This window comes from Hippichthys cyanospilos, chromosome 3 (genome assembly GCF_059441005.1).
Source record: "Hippichthys cyanospilos isolate Australia breed blue-spotted pipefish chromosome 3, RoL_Hcya_1.0, whole genome shotgun sequence".
NCBI lineage: Eukaryota > Metazoa > Chordata > Actinopteri > Syngnathiformes > Syngnathidae > Hippichthys > Hippichthys cyanospilos.
In genome coordinates this window covers 15,980,140-15,996,815 of record NC_142371.1, presented here as the reverse complement: position 1 = coordinate 15,996,815, position 16,676 = coordinate 15,980,140, and the positions used below count along the sequence as shown (strand labels likewise).

The following is a 16,676-nucleotide window of genomic DNA, read 5'->3' as shown; positions in this document are numbered from 1 at the left end:
GCACACAATCAACGAAACGTTCAAGGAATCCTTAAGTCATCCCTGAACGAATCCACCCGTTCGCTCTTTAGAGCCACTTCTCCTCGCGCGGGTCGCGGGCTCGCCGGCGCCTATCCCAGCTGACCGGGTTGCCAGCCAATCGCGGGGCACGCGGCCGGCCCGCGCGTTTTGAAAAGCTCGGAGAGCGAACGTATTTGATTGATTTTGTTTTGAAACCCTTTGAGAAGCTCCGCTCAACGCAGACTTTTTTGGTCGCTGCCCACACCAAGATGGCGGCGGGGTAGGCGCGCGACACAGAGAGGGCGGCGCGGCGAGGCCGGGGAAAATCGCCGAGTGTCTCCCCCTAGCGGCCGACGGCCATCGTCCTCCGCGGCTGCGGCCAGTCAATCGAGCATCAATGGAGCGCCAAAGTTGACTCGACGACGCGATTGACCGCCGCCGAAGTTCGACAAGGTACGAGCCAGGCGTCCGGAAACGCGTCGCGCAGCTCGGCGGACGCGAGCCGAGCTTTTACGCGAGCGAGCTAAGTGCGGGCGTTTACTCGCCTTACGTAGCAACAGTTGGCCGATGCTAAAACGGAGCTAACGCCGAGCGAGCCGAAAAGCCTCCGGGCGGACGCAGGCGGCAGAGCCCGGCAGAGCCCGCACGCACGCACGCACGCACGCGCGCTCGGGCTAATCTACTGCCCGGCGACTGTTAGCTCCGAGCCCGCGTTCACGCGAAGCCGCCGAATGACGGCTGCTAACGCGCCGATGTTAGCCGCTAGTCCGCCGAGGTGCGTTCCCGTCCGGTCGAGAGGAGAGGCTTTGGCGTTGGCGTTGGCGTTGGCTCTGGCTCTGGCTCTGGCTCCGGCTCCCGCTCCGTCCTCGACAATGCGCGCTCCTGTTCACTTTGATGTCTCGTCTCGTCTCCTCTCGGCTCGGCTCGGCTAGCTCGGCTAGCTCGCCGTGCTAACGGCACGCGCGCACACCTTGCCCAGGTGGCAGCTTTTCGGAACATCGGGCTACGTCATCGGACGGTTGGACCCGCCGACTCGGCTCGCTCCCCGAGGCGTCCCCCTAAAATTGCAGCGACTCGCCGCTCGCTCCGCACAACGTGGCCCCGCCGACCTCATTTGACAAGCGCTAAATCCCACAGGAAAAACGCAACGGGGAGCTGCAGCCTTCCTCAGCCACATCGCACGCCACCCAAAATCCAACCCCGTCGCGAAATCCCATCAGCGTCGGCGGTAAATATCGCGGCTTCCCCGTAAGGTTAAGGCCGAGTCGGCGCCGCTTGAAGGAGGAAAGGCAGCGAGGAGGGGCTGGAGGAATTGATGGCAAGAAAGGCCTTCAAACGCCCACGCGTCGCTCGGGGGAAATCGGCAAAGCGGACCGCGTTCTTTCCGCCTTTTTTTTTGGGTGTTTTTCCAGTTTGAAATCGGCTTTTGTCGCGGCCGCCAAGAGCCAAGAGTCCGACGGTCTTCCGAACGAACGCCATCGTGAAAAACGACGGTTTAAAAGGCAGTGTGCCCACACCCCGCGACGGGGCAAGAATGTTTGCGCCCGACCTTTCGGGCGGCCGACGTCCCGCCGAAAGAAGGGACCCTTTGAGCAATCTCGGCACGAAAGCGAGGGGCGCGCGCGGACGACGGGACGGCTAACGGAAGGTGTGGTTGCGCGCGCAGTGGCGAAGCCCCCCTCCCGCCGCTCCCGATGGAAGAACAAAAGGCGGGGATCCCCCCCGCCGCCCCGGAGCACGACGGCGGCTCGCCGCTGGGCGTCATCAGCGAGGGGGCGGGCGAGGCGACGGCGGGCGAGGGGCCCCTGATAGACGCGGCGGCGGCGGAGAGGGCCTGTCGCGAAGTCCTGCACAAGCTGAAGCTGAGGCGCGACGGGGACGGCCCGGCGGCGGCCGAGCGGGACGGCGACGCGGCCCGGCGCCGCCAGCGCCCCAACCCGTCCAAGCAGTCGTGGCTCCTGCGCCTGTTTGAGTCCAAGCTCTTCGACGTGTCCATGGCCATCTCCTACCTGCACAACTCCAAGGAGCCCGGCGTGCAGGCCTACATCGGCAACCGCCTCTTCAGCTTCCCGCGCGAGCAGGTGGACTTCTTCCTGCCGCAGCTCCTCAACATGTACGTGCACATGGACGAGCACGTGGGCGACGCCATCAAGCCTTACGTGGTGGGTGGGCGCGGGCGGGCGCGCGCGCGCCGACGGCGGGCCGGCGGCCTGAGCGCCCCCTCTCGCCCTCAGGTGCACCGCTGCAGGCAGAGCGTCTCCTTCAGCCTGCAGTGCGCCTGGCTGCTGGCGGCGTACTCGTCCGACATGCACATCTCCACGCAGCGCCACTCCCGAGGCGCCAAGCTGCGCAAGCTCATCCTGTCGGACCAGCTGAAGCCGGCCGCCGCCCGGGCCCGCCGGGACCCTCCGGCGCCGCCCGCCCTCTCGCCGTCCAAGCGCACGCACCAGCGCTCCAAGTCGGACGCCGCCGTGGCCGCCAGCCTCAGCAGCAACCTCAAGAGGACGGCCAGCAATCCCAAAGTGGAGAGCGCCCTTGACGAGGTGAGCCCCGCCCCCGCTTTCCCCCCGAGCGAGCGAGCGGGCGAGCGAGCGACCGAGCGAGCGGGCGAGCGACCGCGCGCCGTACCGCCGGACTTACGGGGGAGGGGGGGAAGGGAGCCGGCTGATGTCCCACGCTCCCGTTGTGGAGACGCCGCCTCCTTTGGAAGGTCTTGCGCGAGTCCCCCGGGTCAAAGCCCCCGGGTCAAAGCGCGGAGTTCGCGCGGCCGGCCCCGCGTCGCGACTCGGCCCCGCGGCGCGACTCGGCCGACGACCCGCTCTGACCTTTGGCCTCTGACCCTCAGGAAAGTTCCGGCACGGACTTTGCTGACCTTGTCTGCGCCGCCGTAAGTTTTGTGCACGCCGCGCTGGGGGGGACGCCGCTAATCGGGATGACCTTTGGCTTCCGCTTTGGGCCGCCGCTCGCTTTTGCAACCCCGGATGGGGGAGGGTTTTGAAGGGGCCAGGCCGTAGACTTCCCTCAGGCCGCGCGCCGGCGCCGCGTTCGCCCGCGGGCCTCAGGCCTTGTCCACACGTAGCCGGGGTTCTTGCGGGGCACTAAATGTTTCTTTTGCCCGATTTGCCGGGCGCTTCTTTTTTTTTTTTCCATCCAAACCGAACGTTTCAAAACCTCCGGCCGAGATCTGCCCTAGCCTCTGCTTTTGTGGTCGCGTGTAACCAGCTCAAACGGACATTTGCGTCTTTTTTTTTTTCTCCTTTCCCCGCCGAAGACGAAGACACGGGTGACGTCAGAGGCGGAAGTTTCCGATCGGACGGAATTTGGCCACTTACACGTACACGAATCCGGAAGCGCACTATGCGGTTTCGTGTGGACGCAGCTCCTCTAAACAGACGACGAGGGGGAGACTGCGGATTTGAATAAGCCGCTCGCATGTGGACAAGGCCTCGTTTTTGGGTAGCCGCTGTGAGAAACGTTGAAAAAAATATCCGCACTTCGCTCGGCGGCTTTAATGATCCCGCGAGGAGGGGGCGCAAGGGATTTCCTCCAGCGCTCGATTGACGTATCGCTCGCCATCGGCAAACGGCTTCCTTCTCGGCCGCGGGCGGTAAAAGAAACGTCTTGCAGCGCAGTCGCGAAAGGCACCTTTGACGCGCGCGCTCGGGGAATCCGATTCGACGAGCCGAGACGCGGAAAGAAACGGCAAGACTCACGGCCGCCGCCCTCTCTCGCCGGCTCAGCCGGTGCGCCTGGCGCCGCAGCGCGACTTCATCAAGTCCCTGATGGGCATCGGCAAGCGCCTGGCCACGCTGCCCACCAAGGAGCAGAAGACGCAGCGGCTGGTGTCGGAGCTGTCGCTGCTCAACCACAAGCTGCCGGCCCGCGTCTGGCTCCCCACCGCCGCCTTCGAGCACCACGTGGTGCGCGTGCCGCACACGCAGGCCGTGGTGCTCAACTCCAAGGACAAGGTGGGTGGGCGCCGGGCGGCGGGGGGGGCGGGCGCCGGCCGCCTCGGCATCTGTCCCGTGCGCCCCCTCCCCTCGCAGGCGCCCTACCTCATCTACGTGGAGGTCCTGGAGGTGGACGACTTCGAGACGTCGGCCGTGCCGGCCCGGATCCCCGAGAACCGCATCAGGAGCACGCGCTCGGTGGAGCACCTGCCCGACTGCGGCATGAGCGCCGAGCAGCGCGCCGGCAGCTTCTCCACCGTGCCCAACTACGACAACGACGACGAGGCCTGGTCGGTGGACGATATCGGCGAGCTGCAGGTGGAGGTACGCCCCACCCCCCGCCGACCGTCCGTCCGTCCGTCCGTCCCTCTCCCTGACCGCCGGCCCGACCCTTTTCCGCCAGCTCCCGGAGGTTCACGCCAGCTGCGACAACATCAGCCAGTTCTCGGTGGACAGCGTCGGCAGCCTGGAGAGCAAAGAGCCCGTCTTCATCGCCGCCGGGGACATCAGGTCGGTCTTCGGCTTCCCGTCTTCCCGGACGGCGACCCTCAACGCCTTGCGGCGCGCAGGCGCCGCCTGTCGGAGCAGCTGGCGCAGACCCCCACCGCCTTCAAGCGCGACCCCGAGGACCCTTCGGCCGTGGCCCTCAAGGAGCCCTGGGAGGAGAAAGTCCGGTAGGCCTCGGCGACCGCGCCCGCCGGCCGGCGCGGGCGCTAACGACCGAGCCGCGCTCGTTCAGGAGGATCCGCGAGGGTTCCCCGTACGGCCACATGCCCACGTGGCGCCTGCTGTCGGTCATCGTCAAGTGCGGCGACGACCTCCGGCAGGAGCTGCTGGCCTTCCAGGTGCTGCGGCAGCTGAAGGTAGGCGGCCGTCCCGGCGGGCGGGCGCCGCCGACGGGACGACGGCCGCTTAGCCCCGCCCCGCCCTTTTCCGGCCAGTCCATCTGGGAGGCGGAGCGCGTGCCGCTGTGGATCAAGCCCTACAAGATCCTGGTGCTGTCGTCGGACAGCGGCATGATCGAGCCGGTGGTCAACGCCGTGTCGCTGCATCAGGTGAAGAAGCACAGCCAGCTGTCGCTGCTGGACTACTTCCTGCAGGAGCACGGGGCGCCCACCACCGAGGCCTTCCTGTCGGCGCAGAGGAACTTTGTGCAGAGCTGCGCCGGCTACAGCCTGGTCTGCTACCTGCTGCAGGTCAAGGACAGGTGGGTCCCGATCGGCCCCCTCCCCGCCGAGCGCCGCCCGTCTAAAAGGCGGCGTCCCCTCAGACACAACGGCAACATCCTGCTGGACGCGCGCGGCCACATCATCCACATCGACTTCGGCTTCATCCTGTCCAGCTCGCCCAAGAACCTGGGCTTCGAGACGTCCGCCTTCAAACTCACCGCCGAGTTTGTCGAGGTCTCGCCTCCCTCCCGCCCGCCCGCCCGCCCGCGCGCCCTCCGAGGCCGCGCCCTCATCACGCACGCGCGCGCGCGCGCGCGCGCCAGGTGATGGGCGGTCCCGACGGCGACATGTTCAACTACTACAAAATGCTGATGCTCCAGGGCCTGATCGCCGCCCGCAAGCACATGGAGCGCGTGCTGCAGATCGTGGAGATCATGCAACAAGGTGAGGCCCGCGCCCCGCCGCTGCCGCGCCCCGCCGCTGACGTGCGCGCCCGCCCCGCAGGGTCGCAGCTGCCCTGCTTCCACGGCTCGGGCACCATGCGAGGCCTGAAGGAGCGCTTCCACATGAGCCTGACCGAGGAGCAGCTGCAGCTTCTGGTGGAGCAGATGGTGGTGGGCTCCATGCGCTCGCTCACCACCAAACTCTACGACGGCTTCCAGTACATCACCAACGGCATCATGTGACCCTCGCGTCCCCCTTCTTCTTCCCGGGGATTTTGTTCGGCGAGGCGGCCGCTCGCCGTTCCCTTGAGAGCGGCCGATGGAACGTTCCCGACGCCTTTTCCTTCCTATTTGTTTTCGTCCCGCGTGTCAATCGCGCCCCCAACCGTCGCCCGCAACGGTGATTATCGAATGACGGACTCGTCATCCGAGTGCGGAAAAACTCTTTCTGCTCGCGACACGAGACGCGCATCCTCAAAGCGCAACGCTCGGGCGGCGCCTTGCCCCTCCCAGTGCGCAGGTGAACTTAATGAGAACGGCTTTCGCGAGCTCGGCTGGAAGCTTCTGTCCCGGTCGAGTCGGTCGGACGCCGAGCGTTTGCCGCGCGACTCGCGCCCTGTTTGAATTGAAAGTAAGTCTCGCCGGCTCGCTTCGACGACGGCTTTGCGCGGCTAACGCTAGCTTTACGCTAACGTCGGAACTGGCGCCATTAGCTTTAGCCTTTAGCCTCCGGCCCTCTCGGACTCGAGCCAGCCGGCTTCCGGGCCTGCGCCCGCGCCTGCGCCCGCGCTCGCGCTCGCGCTCGGGATCGCGCTCTCGCTCGGGATCGCGCTCGCGCTCGCGCTCGCGCTGGCGGGCCACCGACACGGGTAGGCGACCGCTCGACGTCGCCGCTTCGCTCGACGTCGCCGCTTTCGCTCGCCCCGACCCCACGAAACGTGTCCGTCTTTTTGTCGTCTTGTTTTTCTCGAGGACGATGGGACGAACGCCGGCTTGGGTTCGCCTGAAAGCTTCGTCCTCGCTTTCCCTTCATCAGCGGTGAGGAGTTTGAAATTGCTCTGGGCTAGCCCACCTTTGGTCCAACTCCGCGTCTTCGCACCGTTTGCTCTTTGAACCAATCAGTCGCAGTTTTTCTGTCTGAGTTGTGAACAAATGATTGCCCCCCCCCCAGCGCTCACATTCAAGTGCGTGAATGATGATTTATCCGTTTCTTCTCCGGGTCGAGTATTGATTGACATTGTTGAATGATTGAGCTAGTATTTCATTTAGTTTATACTTTTGAAACTACTCCGAACACTGACCTGCGGGCCTCTTCTAATAAATAATGCCTAAGGCGCAAACTTGATTTCAACTGGCCTCCTGTCGACTTTTTCTAACTAGAATTCTGCTTGAAATATAATCTTGATTTCAACTGGGGGAAATTTTGAAACCGTTGGCAAGTATTGCCCTTTTAACACGGGGCGTTCTAATAAATGTGGCTCGAAGCGTCGGTTTGAGTTTCAGTTGCCGGACTTTTGGAACAAGCGGGACGCCGCGATGCGGGGGGGGGTCACCTGGCGCTCGCAGCCGCATTAAAATCTGGGGGGGGGGTCACCGCCGCACTTTTCGTGATGTGACTTTTGCAATGACGATGCTTGTTTCTCACGGTTGACTTTTGGATCCAGCTTCTCCCGGCCCCCGGCGGCGACCCTTCCCGAGTCGTTCTTCCTACTGGTGCCGTCCTCGTCTTCGGTCCGTCCGCGGGTGAGCTCCCGGCCTCCCGTTTTTCTTCCTGGGCCGCTTTGCCGAAGCCGCGTCCGATCGAAAAGGCGAGCCGAGCTGCGGGCTTAGCGCGCGACGAGGGCCCGTTCCGCCTTTGCGAGAAATTCTCCCGACATCCGGGCGAGGCGCAAAGTGGGGAAGCGGCCAATGGCGGGCGGCCGGCCGGCGACGATGTCGGTGTGGCTTCTTGCAGGCGTGCTTCTCGCCGGTCCCGGGACGAGCCAGCGTGTGGACCCGACTGGGCCGGCGACGGGTCGGTTTCTGGACCTTCCGGAACAAGTACGGATGGAGAGCCGGGTGCCGCGCCGCCGCCCTTAGGAGAGCAAGTGAGTGATTTGGCCCACCCCACCCCACTCCACCCCCGGCGTCGCCGTGTGAAAGTTGACTGGAATTTCTTGATTGGGATGAAGTGCTGATTTTTTTGGATGGGGGGGGTCCGTTTAGAAGTCCAATTCCAATCCGGAAGCGAGCCGGGAAAACAACAAAACCGCCTCCCAAATTCAAACCTCGGCAGAAGGGTTACAAACCCCCCTAAGAGAAACAAGCTTCAAGTCGTAGTGGGAATCTTTTTTATTGCGTACATGCGTGGCGTGGGATCGCACGGCTGGCGAGATTTGAAAGCGGCGGCAGAAACGGGAAACGAGCTCGTCGCAAAAGCCTTGACTTGTTGAAAAATTTCCACCCGGCCTTTTTTTTTCCCGGCACCTTCTCGAACGGCGGCGACGTGCGCGCGCGCCTCCCGGATTTCTCCCCCGCGGATGAAACTCGTCTTTCCCTCCGCAGGGGGGAGAGGCGGGCCGGCCGGGCGCCGCCGCCCCGCGGGGCGCATCCGGAAGGCCCCGCCGTCGGACGTCCGCCCGAGGGGGAGGGCCCCCGAGGCGCCGGGCAAACGGGAGCTGGACGCGCAGCTGGACGGCTACATGGCCAGATCCAAGCGGCGCCTGGACGCGCAGCTGGACGCCTACATGGCCAAGTCCAAAAAGCGACTGGACGCCGACCTGGACGAGTACATGGCGCGCGCCGGGCGGCCGGGCCCTCCCCCCTCCGCGCCTTAGCCTCGGCCGGCGGCGGTCGCCCGGCGTCCCGGCCCGGCGTCCCGGCCCGTCGCCCGGCTCCCCGGTTACCCTTGACGTTCGGAGCGGGAAGAAAAGGCCTGGGTTTTGTTTGTTTGTTTGGAAGTCCGGGAGCGGCCGCCGATCGGGTTGGCCGCGCGGGAAAGAGAAAGGCCGGCCCTTTTATTTTGCTCACGTCCCCAGCCGAGCGACGGCCAGCGTCAGCGTCAGCGGGAGCGCCGGACCGGGTCCCGCCCGCCAAGCCTGGAGGAGTCAAAAGGTCACGCGCGCGCCCCTTTGGCGGTCGCCGCCCTCTGACCCGCGCTCACCTCGCTCCTGGGCCCGGGCCAAGGCGTCGCCGCGGCTGCGCGCAAAGACACAAAGGGAGCGGCCAATCGTTAAGACGCGGCCGTCGCTCGCGTCCGTTTAGCTCGACGGCGCTTTCTCCCTCCCCCCTTTGGAATTTGTGCTCGACCGGCGTCCGCCGGCGTCCGCCGACTATTTACTTTGTGTGTTTTGAGTTCCGGAAGCAAAAATAAAGTTTTTTTTGGTCGAGTGAGGGAGGTAAAAGCACCTCAGTCAGATTTTTTGGCGTTTGTTGCACAAGCGAGGGAGGTAAAAAGGAGCGCAGTCCGATTTTTTTTGGTTTGTTGTAAAAAGTAAAGCGCACTATTCTTACAGTAGTCGTCGTCGTAGTCAAAGGTGGCCGTGTAGTCGTAGTAGTCGGGCGCGGGGGTGGCGAGGCGGTCGTCCTCCCGCCGGTTCCGGTCTCGGCCCCCTCCCGCCGCCGCAGCTGCCGGGAAGGACGGACGGTCGGTAAAGAGCGGCCCGACCCCGGGGGACCGAGCCCGCCCCGGCCTACCCGAGCGGGGCCACGTCGCCATCGCGCAGAGCAGGAGTCCCGGCAAGAAGCGCGGCGCAGCCATCGAGCGCACGATTGGCGTCAACGGGCAAATCCCGACCTGTACCAAGCGACGCCGCATTCCTCCACGAGCACGCGCGCGCGGTGGGGTTAGGTCGACTTGGCGCGCCGTCGGCCAGCGGGAAAAGTTGTCTGTCGCGTCAGAAGAGACCATGCGGGCAACTTGCATGAGGTCGCTTGAAAACACAAACCGGGATTTGAACGCGCGCGTCCGTGCGTTGTCCTCGCGCGTTGGTCCGACGAAAGCCAAACGAGCGGTGGCGGCGAGCGCGCCGACCGGAGGAGATTTCCCGACTTCCTCCAGCGCAACCCCTCCCGTTTACGCCCCCGGTCCTTTCCGTTCCAGGGACGGCCAAGGAACCCGGAACACGTGCCCCCGCCCCCCGTGAGTGAAGCCTTCACTCGGGACTTGTCGCGTCGCGTTCCGGCAGTAGGGGGCGGTCGAGTCGGCGGAAGCAGGGAGGCGCGGCCGTACCTGCCCACACACCTGCGCGGAGACTTGACTTGCCCCGACGCGCAGTGCGACTCTTCGCCCCAAATGTGCGCGCAGCCAGCGCGGCGGACTCACGCGGACTCCGGCGCGCCCCGTTGATCGGGATCGATTTGCGGCTTCCGAGGAGGTTCGGCGGCAGACATGGTGAGGCCGCCGTCTCGTCTCGGCGACGCGCCCTTGTCCTCTTTCCGCTCGTTGTACCGCTCGCGGCCGCGGTCTGGTCTTTGTACCGGCTCCGGCGGGTCCGGTCCAACTCTGGGTCCCGAGGCCCTCTTTCGCCGTACTTCTTCCTTCGCTTCTTTGTCGTTGCCGATTGTGCTCTCTGCTCGGCTCGTCGCTTCGCAAGGTCGGCAAGTGGAATGAGCTAAACGGTGAAGAAAACAAAGCCGTAGATCAGCACAAAGCTACGTTTCTGCATACAAGCTCTTGGCGTCAATGCTGTGACACGCGCGCGGAGAAAGGAGCCAAACCGCGCACGCGCGCACGCGCAAGGCTGAGCGTGCAAACCGTGTAGTTTTGTGTCCACAAACATGAGCCGACAGGACTTTGGAATGCAGGAAACTGAGGAGAAGACACGCCTGCGGCTCACCTTGTGTGACGTTCCGTCCACTTCGAGCCGGAGGTGGAAGCCAAGCTGCAAAGTGCTTGTGTTTGTCTGTCTTTCTTCTTTTCCCGCCCTCAGCCTTTCATCCGTCCTCAGAGGTGTCCAAAGGCAGCGGGATGTCTTGGCCTCGCGCCGGAGTTGTGCGCGCTGCTGAAGTGATGTGCTTGCCCCGCCCACGCAGGGTAGCAAGGAGCGCTATCATTGGCTGGCTCAGGACGTGAAGGTGAGCGGCGTGGACGACATGGTGCTCCTGTCCAAAATCAACGAGGACGCCATCACCGAGAACCTCAAAAAGAGATACATGGACGACTACATCTTCGTATCCGTGGCGCGCGCTGCGCGCGGGCGCTCGCTCGCTCAGTGGCCCTTGACGCCTTTTTGCCAGACCTACATCGGACCGGTTCTGATCTCCGTCAACCCTTTCAAACAGCTTCCGTATTTCACCGACAGAGAAGTGGACCTCTACCAGGGAGCGGTACCGCACGCGCAGTACACGCGCTCGCGTTCGGCAAAACGTGGGATGGGGCTCAAGCCGCCGCGCGTAGCGTTTGCGATTTGCGGCGTTCGGCCCTTGTCGACGGCGCCTCGCTGGACTCAGTGGAGTCAAACGAAAATATACTGGCGGCCGGCGGGCGCCAAATTTTGCCCCCCCCCCCCTCGCCTCGCCTGACGACGTCTCGTGTCGCAGGCTCAATACGAGAACCCGCCTCACGTCTACGCGCTGGCCGATGACGTATACCGCAACATGATGATTGACAGCGAGAACCAGTGCGTCATCATCAGGTGGGCGAGACTTAAGAGCGCCTCAAGGTAGGAAGGCTACCCGGCTGACCCCTTCGCGGTCCGCAGCGGCGAGAGCGGCGCCGGGAAGACGGTGGCGGCCAAGTACATCATGAGCTACGTGTCCAAGGTGTCGGGCGGCGGCGACAAGGTGCAGGTGAGTGGAGGGGGCGGGGCCGGGGGCGAGACGGGGCCCGGGCGCTGTCGCGCAACTCGGCGTGTGTGTGCGTGCGCGAGCAGCACGTGAAGGACATCATCCTGCAGTCCAACCCCCTGCTGGAGGCCTTCGGGAACGCCAAGACGGTCCGGAACAATAATTCCAGCCGCTTCGTGAGTTCCGGCGCGCGCGCGCGCCCGCCGCGACGGGCGTGACGCCCAAACTCCCCCCGCTCGACAGGGCAAGTACTTTGAGATCCAGTTCGGCCGCGGAGGCGCTCCCGACGGAGGAAAGATCTCCAACTTCCTGTTGGAGAAGAGCCGAGTGGTGTCCCAGAATCCGGGGGAGAGGAACTTCCACATCTACTACCAGGTGCCAGCAGGCGTAGCCAGCAGGCGTAGCCAGCAGGCGTAGCCAGCGGCGCCGGGGCTCGCCACCTGCGGCCCTAACGCCTTGCGACGGCCCGCAATCCGCCCTCAGCTGCTGGAGGGGGCGAGCGGCGAGCAGAGGGAAAACCTCGGGGTCACCACCCCCGACTACTACAACTACCTCAATCAGTCCGGCACCTTCACGGTGGAAGACGTCAACGACAAGAAGGACTTCGCCGACACCTTGGTCCGTGGGCGGCTTTGTGGCCGCGCCGGCGTCTCCGTTTGGGTCTCTGCATCCGCCCGCGCCCTCTTTTTCCCACCAGGGAGCCATGTCGGTGGTGGGCCTGTCCTTGGAGGACCAGGATTCGGTGGTTCAGCTGGTGGCGGGCATCCTCCACTTGGGCAACATCAACTTCCGCGAGGAGAACAACTTTGCGGCGGTGGAGAGTTCCGACTGTAGGTTGCGGGGGGGGGGTTAGGGTTAGGGTTAGGGCCAGGGCCGCCCCCTTTGACGCCCTGCGCCCGCTCCAGTCCTGGCCTTCCCGTCCTTCCTGCTGGGGATCCCCCAGGAGGCCCTGCGCAGCAAGCTGACCAGCAGGACCATGGACAGCAAGTGGGGCGGGAAGAGCGAGTCCATCGCGGTCACCCTCAACACGGAGCAGGCCTGCTTCACCCGCGACGCCCTGGCCAAAGCCCTCTACAGCCGCCTCTTTGACTTCCTGGTGGACGTCAGTGCGCGCGCGCGCGGGCGTGTCCCGGGCCTTCCGCCTCAGCCCTGACGGCGCGGCCTCTTCCTGACAGTGTGTCAACAGGGCCATGCAGAAAGATCAGGAGGACTTCAACATCGGCGTGCTGGACATCTACGGCTTTGAGATCTTCCAGGTTGGGCGTGCCGGCGCGCAGTCGTGCCCGCGCGCTCCTTGCTAATCCCGCCGCCCTTTCGCCACCTTAGCAAAACGGCTTTGAACAGTTCTGCATCAACTTTGTCAACGAAAAGCTGCAGCAGATTTTCATCCAGCTTACCTTGAAGGCGGAGCAGGTGTTTGGGCGCGGCCGCCCTCTCCCGCAAGCGCCGCTCTGGCCGTCGCCGCTACATGCGCGCGCGTCTGCCTGCCTTGCGTGTAGGAGGAGTACGTTCAGGAGGGGATCAGATGGACGCCCATCGACTATTTCAACAACAAAGTGGTGTGTGACCTCATCGAGTCCAAACTGGTGAGTTGTCCGACGGAGAGGTGCACGCCGTCGAATTCCCGCTTCCGCGCCGGGCGGATTTCGGAATCGAGACCAGATCGCAAAGCCGGGGAACCTTTTGAAAGGAATGCCTTCAACGGGCACGAGGCCGGCGGCTTCGGTCCGGACCCGCCTGAAGGCTTCCGCGCGCTCCTTCGCAGAATCCCCCCGGCATCATGAGCGTGTTGGACGACGTGTGCGCGACCATGCACGCCAAGGGCGACGGGGCCGACCAGACCCTGCTGCAGAAACTCCAAGGTCAGGTGGGCTCGCACGACCACTTCAGCAGCTGGAACAAAGGATTCGTCGTCCACCACTACGCCGGAAAGGTGCCCCGCCCGCCCGCCCATGCGCGCCAGCCTCGCCGCGTCCCGTCTGACGAGCCGCGCGCGCGGTCTAGGTGTCGTACGACGTCGGCGGCTTCTGCGAGAGGAACCGAGACGTGCTGTTCAACGACATCATCGAGCTGATGCAGGGCAGCGAATTGTAGGGGGCGCCGAGCGGCGGGGCGACGGGGCGGCCGGGCGCTAACCCAGCTGCCCGTCTCGCCGCAGCCCCTTCATCCGGGCGCTCTTTCCCGAGAACCTGGAGGCGGAGAAGAGAGGTCGTCCGAGCACGGCCAGCAGCAAGATCAAGGTGAGCCTCGGCCCGCCCCCGCCCGCCCGCCCGCTCGCCGCCCGCTCACCGCCATCTCCCCCCGCGCCTAGAAACAAGCCAACACCCTGGTCCAGACGCTGATGAGGTGCACGCCTCACTACATCCGCTGCATCAAACCCAACGAAACCAAACGTCCGCGGGACTGGGAGGAGAACAGAGTACGCCACCAAGTGGAGTACCTGGGCCTCCGCGAGAACATCCGGGTCCGGCGAGCGGGATACGCGTACCGCCGCGTTTTCGACAAGTTCCTGCAGAGGTCGGCGCGCAACGGCGGAGACGGGCGTCCCGCCGCCTCTAACCGCCCGGCCGCGCAGGTACGCCATCCTGACCAAAGAGACGTGGCCCGCCTGGCGAGGCGACCGGCGCCAGGGCGTCCTGCACCTCCTCGACTCGGTCAACATGGACCAGGACCAGTTCCAGCTGGGCAAGAGCAAAGTCTTCGTCAAAGCTCCCGAGTCGGTACGAGGGCGCGGCGGCGGCGGCGGCGGCGGTTCCGACTCCGGAGCCCCCAAAGGTAAAGGCCGCGTCTGCCGCAGCTCTTCCTGCTGGAGGAGATGAGGGAGAGGAAGTACAACGGTTACGCCAGGGTCATCCAAAAGGCGTGGCGCAAGCACATCGCCGTCCGCAAGTACGTGAAGATGAGGGAGGAAGGTGAGGCCCGGCGCCCGGCGGCCGGGGCGGCAGGCTCCCGTTCTCCTTCGCCGCTCTTCTTCCAGCCTCCGACATCCTGCTCAACAAGAAGGAACGGCGCAAGAACAGCTTGAACCGCAACTTCGTGGGCGACTACATCGGCACCGACGTCCACCCGGAGATCCGGCAATTCGTCGGCCGCAGGGAGAGGATCGACTTTGCCGACGTGGTGCTCAAGTTCGACCGCAGGTTCAGGGTGAGGGCCGCGCCCGCCCAGGAAACCCGTTTGGCCCCGCTTGAGCCTTCTGTTCCTTTGAGCAGACGGTCAAGCGCGACCTCATCCTCACCCCCAAGTTCTTGTACCTGATCGGCCGGGAGAAAGTGAAACAGGGTCCGGATAAAGGTCAGATCCGGGAGGTTCTCAAAAGGAAGATGGAACTCGCCGATATCCAGTCCGTCTCCTTGAGGTACGAGTCCCGGCAGGAGGGTTTGCCCTCGGCGGAAGCGGCCCCGACTCGGGGTTCCGCGAGTGAGTTCGCGTGTGTGTGCGTGCGTGCGTGCGTGCGTGCGTTTGCGTGCGTGGGGCCAGCACCCTGCAGGACGACATCTTCATCGTCCACCAGCAAGAGTACGACAGTGTTCTCCAGAGCGTGTTCAAGACCGAATTCCTCAGTCTGCTCGCCAAACGTTATCACGAGAACACTCAGAATCATCTCCAGCTCAAGTTCAACAACCTGTTAGTGGCCAAAACGCACGGCGCCCGCCGTCGCCTCGCGCCCGACATCTCTCTCGTCGTCGCGCTCTCAGGCTGGAGTTCAAGGTGAAGAAGGGAGGCTGGGGTCCGTTTGGCTCCTCGGGTTCCAGACAGATCCAGTTCCAGCTGGGTCAGGGGGACGAGGCGGTCCTCAAACCCGGCGGGAAGGTCCTGCACGTCTCCGTCGGACCGGGCCTGCCCAAAAACTCGCGTAAGGGCCAAACGGGGCTGGCGCGCGCCACCCGTGGAGCCGCCTCCCGACTTCCCGTCTGTGCTCAGGACCCACGAGAAGGGACAACCGCAAGAGCCTCTGCCGGGACGGTCGGACGGCGCCCGCCGGCCAGAGCCGCCCAGGTAGCGGAGTCGAGTGTCCCGCCCGCCCGCCGGTGACGGTTCTCGACGCCGGGCCCATTTTCCCCGTTGAGTCCCTCAGGTCCTGCCGACGGGGGCGCGGGGACCCGGCGGGCCGGCGCCTCCAGAGGCTCGCTGCTGAGGCAGCAGTCCAGCATGGAGCAGCCCAGTCTGCCCCGACTCCAGAACCGTAGCCTCCATCGGCAAGACGAGCGTGTGGACATGGGCTTCATGAACGTCCCGGAGCAGGGCGCTGCCGGGTGAGAATGCCGGTCCCCGTTCCCGCGCGTTTGGCTCCCCGCTCAAAAAAAGCGCACGGACCCGGGCGGGCGGGCGGGCGAGCGGGCGGGCGGGCGGGCGGGCGGGCGGGCGGGCGAGCGAGCGCACGCCCCCCTAGCCGGAGTGGGATTTCGGAGCCGGGACCGGAGAGAGGCGCCGAAGCGGACCGGGCGCCGCGGCCGCATCGGCTCCGCGCCGCTGACCCGCGTTTGCCGGCAGGCTGCAGCGTCGGCGGTCCAAGGAGGTGAAGCCGGTCCCCGGGGCCGGTCGGCCAAAACCGGCGCCCAAGCCCAAGCCTCGCTCCCCGCAGTGCCGCGCCCTCTACGCTTATGACGCCCAGGACACGGACGAACTCAGCTTCAACACGGACGACGTCATCGAGATTCTCACCGAAGGTAGCGCCGGTGTGGCCTCGCCGTCCTCTTCTCGCCCTCTTCTCGCCCTCGCCGGGTCAAGCCAGCGTCTCCTTTTCTGCCGCCGCCGGGCCCGTTTTCTCCTCTTCCGGCCGGCCCTCGTGACGCTCTGACGGTTGTCGTCTAGATCCGTCGGGCTGGTGGTTCGGACGCCTTCGCGGCCGAGAGGGCATGTTCCCCGGAAACTACGTGGAGAAGATCTAGATGTTGAGCTCGCCGCCCATTCTTTTACTGTCCGAATACGCATCCGGGTATTTTTGCAGACCGAAGGGGTCGCGGGTCACCGCGCGGCCGGCCGGCCGAGATGCGGGCGGGCGGCGACGCGCCGTTGACGCGGAAACCGCAGAAGGGAGTCGGCGCGACGGCCGCCACGAGAGCGCTCACGTCAATTGAGTTCGGACGACTGAAAGTCACACACAAATCCTCTAAGTCACTCGCATTCAATAAATGAACAAGTTGGGATACGCGCTTTTGTTCTCTGTGTCTCCTGAGCGGAGCACCTGTTGCCAACGAAGCTCCCGAAACACCCGGGTCAAGTTCTCCTCATTTGACTAATGACATTTGAAAACAAAACAAAAAAACACCGAGAAAAAAGACGCTTTCAAAAAAAATACTTTCAATTAGCTCAAACATGAGGAAAAACGCTTGTGAAAAGACTAC

The 16,676-nt window shown here is 64.7% G+C and overlaps 4 protein-coding genes and 1 long non-coding RNA gene across 12 annotated transcripts; 3 read left to right on the top strand and 2 right to left on the bottom strand.

The window, feature by feature from the left end:
* The first annotated feature begins 308 nt into the window (after positions 1 to 308).
* On the top strand, positions 309 to 6,913 carry pi4kb (phosphatidylinositol 4-kinase, catalytic, beta). Of its 5 annotated transcripts, XM_088412068.1 has the most exons (13): positions 309 to 453; positions 1,667 to 2,162; positions 2,235 to 2,543; positions 2,846 to 2,887; positions 3,741 to 3,968; positions 4,047 to 4,274; positions 4,354 to 4,460; positions 4,520 to 4,624; positions 4,690 to 4,813; positions 4,892 to 5,157; positions 5,221 to 5,353; positions 5,443 to 5,563; positions 5,624 to 6,913. In XM_088412068.1, exons 2-13 carry the CDS (start codon positions 1,695 to 1,697, stop codon positions 5,803 to 5,805), a joined length of 2,313 nt encoding a protein of 770 aa, XP_088268194.1. In that variant the 5' UTR covers positions 309 to 453; positions 1,667 to 1,694; the 3' UTR covers positions 5,806 to 6,913. The 5 variants fall into 5 exon arrangements, with proteins under 5 accessions (XP_088268194.1, XP_088268195.1, XP_088268191.1 ...); XM_088412069.1 differs by lacking the exon at positions 2,846 to 2,887; XM_088412065.1 differs by having other exon boundaries at positions 5,443 to 6,913.
* LOC148425887 (uncharacterized) lies at positions 6,092 to 8,930 on the top strand. 3 transcript variants are annotated; one of them, XM_088412101.1, is made up of 5 exons: positions 6,110 to 6,193; positions 6,535 to 6,600; positions 7,227 to 7,305; positions 7,517 to 7,649; positions 8,107 to 8,930. In XM_088412101.1, exons 2-5 carry the CDS (start codon positions 6,539 to 6,541, stop codon positions 8,376 to 8,378), a joined length of 546 nt encoding a protein of 181 aa, XP_088268227.1. In that variant the 5' UTR covers positions 6,110 to 6,193; positions 6,535 to 6,538; the 3' UTR covers positions 8,379 to 8,930. The 3 variants fall into 3 exon arrangements, with proteins under 3 accessions (XP_088268224.1, XP_088268227.1, XP_088268226.1); XM_088412100.1 differs by lacking the exon at positions 6,110 to 6,193 and adding an exon at positions 6,389 to 6,431; XM_088412098.1 differs by having other exon boundaries at positions 6,092 to 6,600.
* On the bottom strand, positions 7,876 to 11,016 carry LOC148425886 (uncharacterized). Of its 2 annotated transcripts, XM_088412115.1 has the most exons (7): positions 10,380 to 11,016; positions 9,866 to 10,154; positions 9,489 to 9,784; positions 9,238 to 9,360; positions 9,055 to 9,168; positions 8,705 to 8,739; positions 7,876 to 8,639 (listed from the first exon to the last, which is right to left on the bottom strand). In XM_088412115.1, the coding sequence occupies exons 2-7, from the start codon at positions 9,931 to 9,933 to the stop codon at positions 8,568 to 8,570; spliced, it is 708 nt and encodes a 235-aa protein (XP_088268241.1). In that variant the 5' UTR covers positions 9,934 to 10,154; positions 10,380 to 11,016; the 3' UTR covers positions 7,876 to 8,567. The 2 variants fall into 2 exon arrangements, with proteins under 2 accessions (XP_088268241.1, XP_088268242.1); XM_088412116.1 differs by lacking the exon at positions 9,238 to 9,360.
* Positions 9,056 to 16,480, top strand: myo1eb (myosin IEb). The gene is made up of 27 exons (XM_088412042.1): positions 9,056 to 9,934; positions 10,576 to 10,713; positions 10,780 to 10,869; positions 11,083 to 11,177; positions 11,244 to 11,331; positions 11,415 to 11,504; positions 11,572 to 11,703; positions 11,812 to 11,946; positions 12,026 to 12,158; positions 12,234 to 12,430; positions 12,504 to 12,584; positions 12,655 to 12,741; positions 12,828 to 12,914; positions 13,094 to 13,261; positions 13,333 to 13,418; positions 13,487 to 13,568; positions 13,640 to 13,845; positions 13,904 to 14,048; positions 14,126 to 14,240; positions 14,306 to 14,475; positions 14,541 to 14,686; positions 14,809 to 14,955; positions 15,027 to 15,184; positions 15,253 to 15,327; positions 15,407 to 15,584; positions 15,823 to 15,998; positions 16,144 to 16,480. The coding sequence occupies exons 1-27, from the start codon at positions 9,932 to 9,934 to the stop codon at positions 16,218 to 16,220; spliced, it is 3,285 nt and encodes a 1,094-aa protein (XP_088268168.1). The 5' UTR covers positions 9,056 to 9,931; the 3' UTR covers positions 16,221 to 16,480.
* On the bottom strand, positions 11,740 to 13,314 carry LOC148425885 (uncharacterized). Its single transcript, XR_015865257.1, has 3 exons — positions 12,897 to 13,314; positions 12,726 to 12,812; positions 11,740 to 12,649 (listed from the first exon to the last, which is right to left on the bottom strand). It is a non-coding gene; the product is annotated as an uncharacterized LOC148425885 (long non-coding RNA).
* Positions 16,481 to 16,676: the final 196 nt, after the last annotated feature.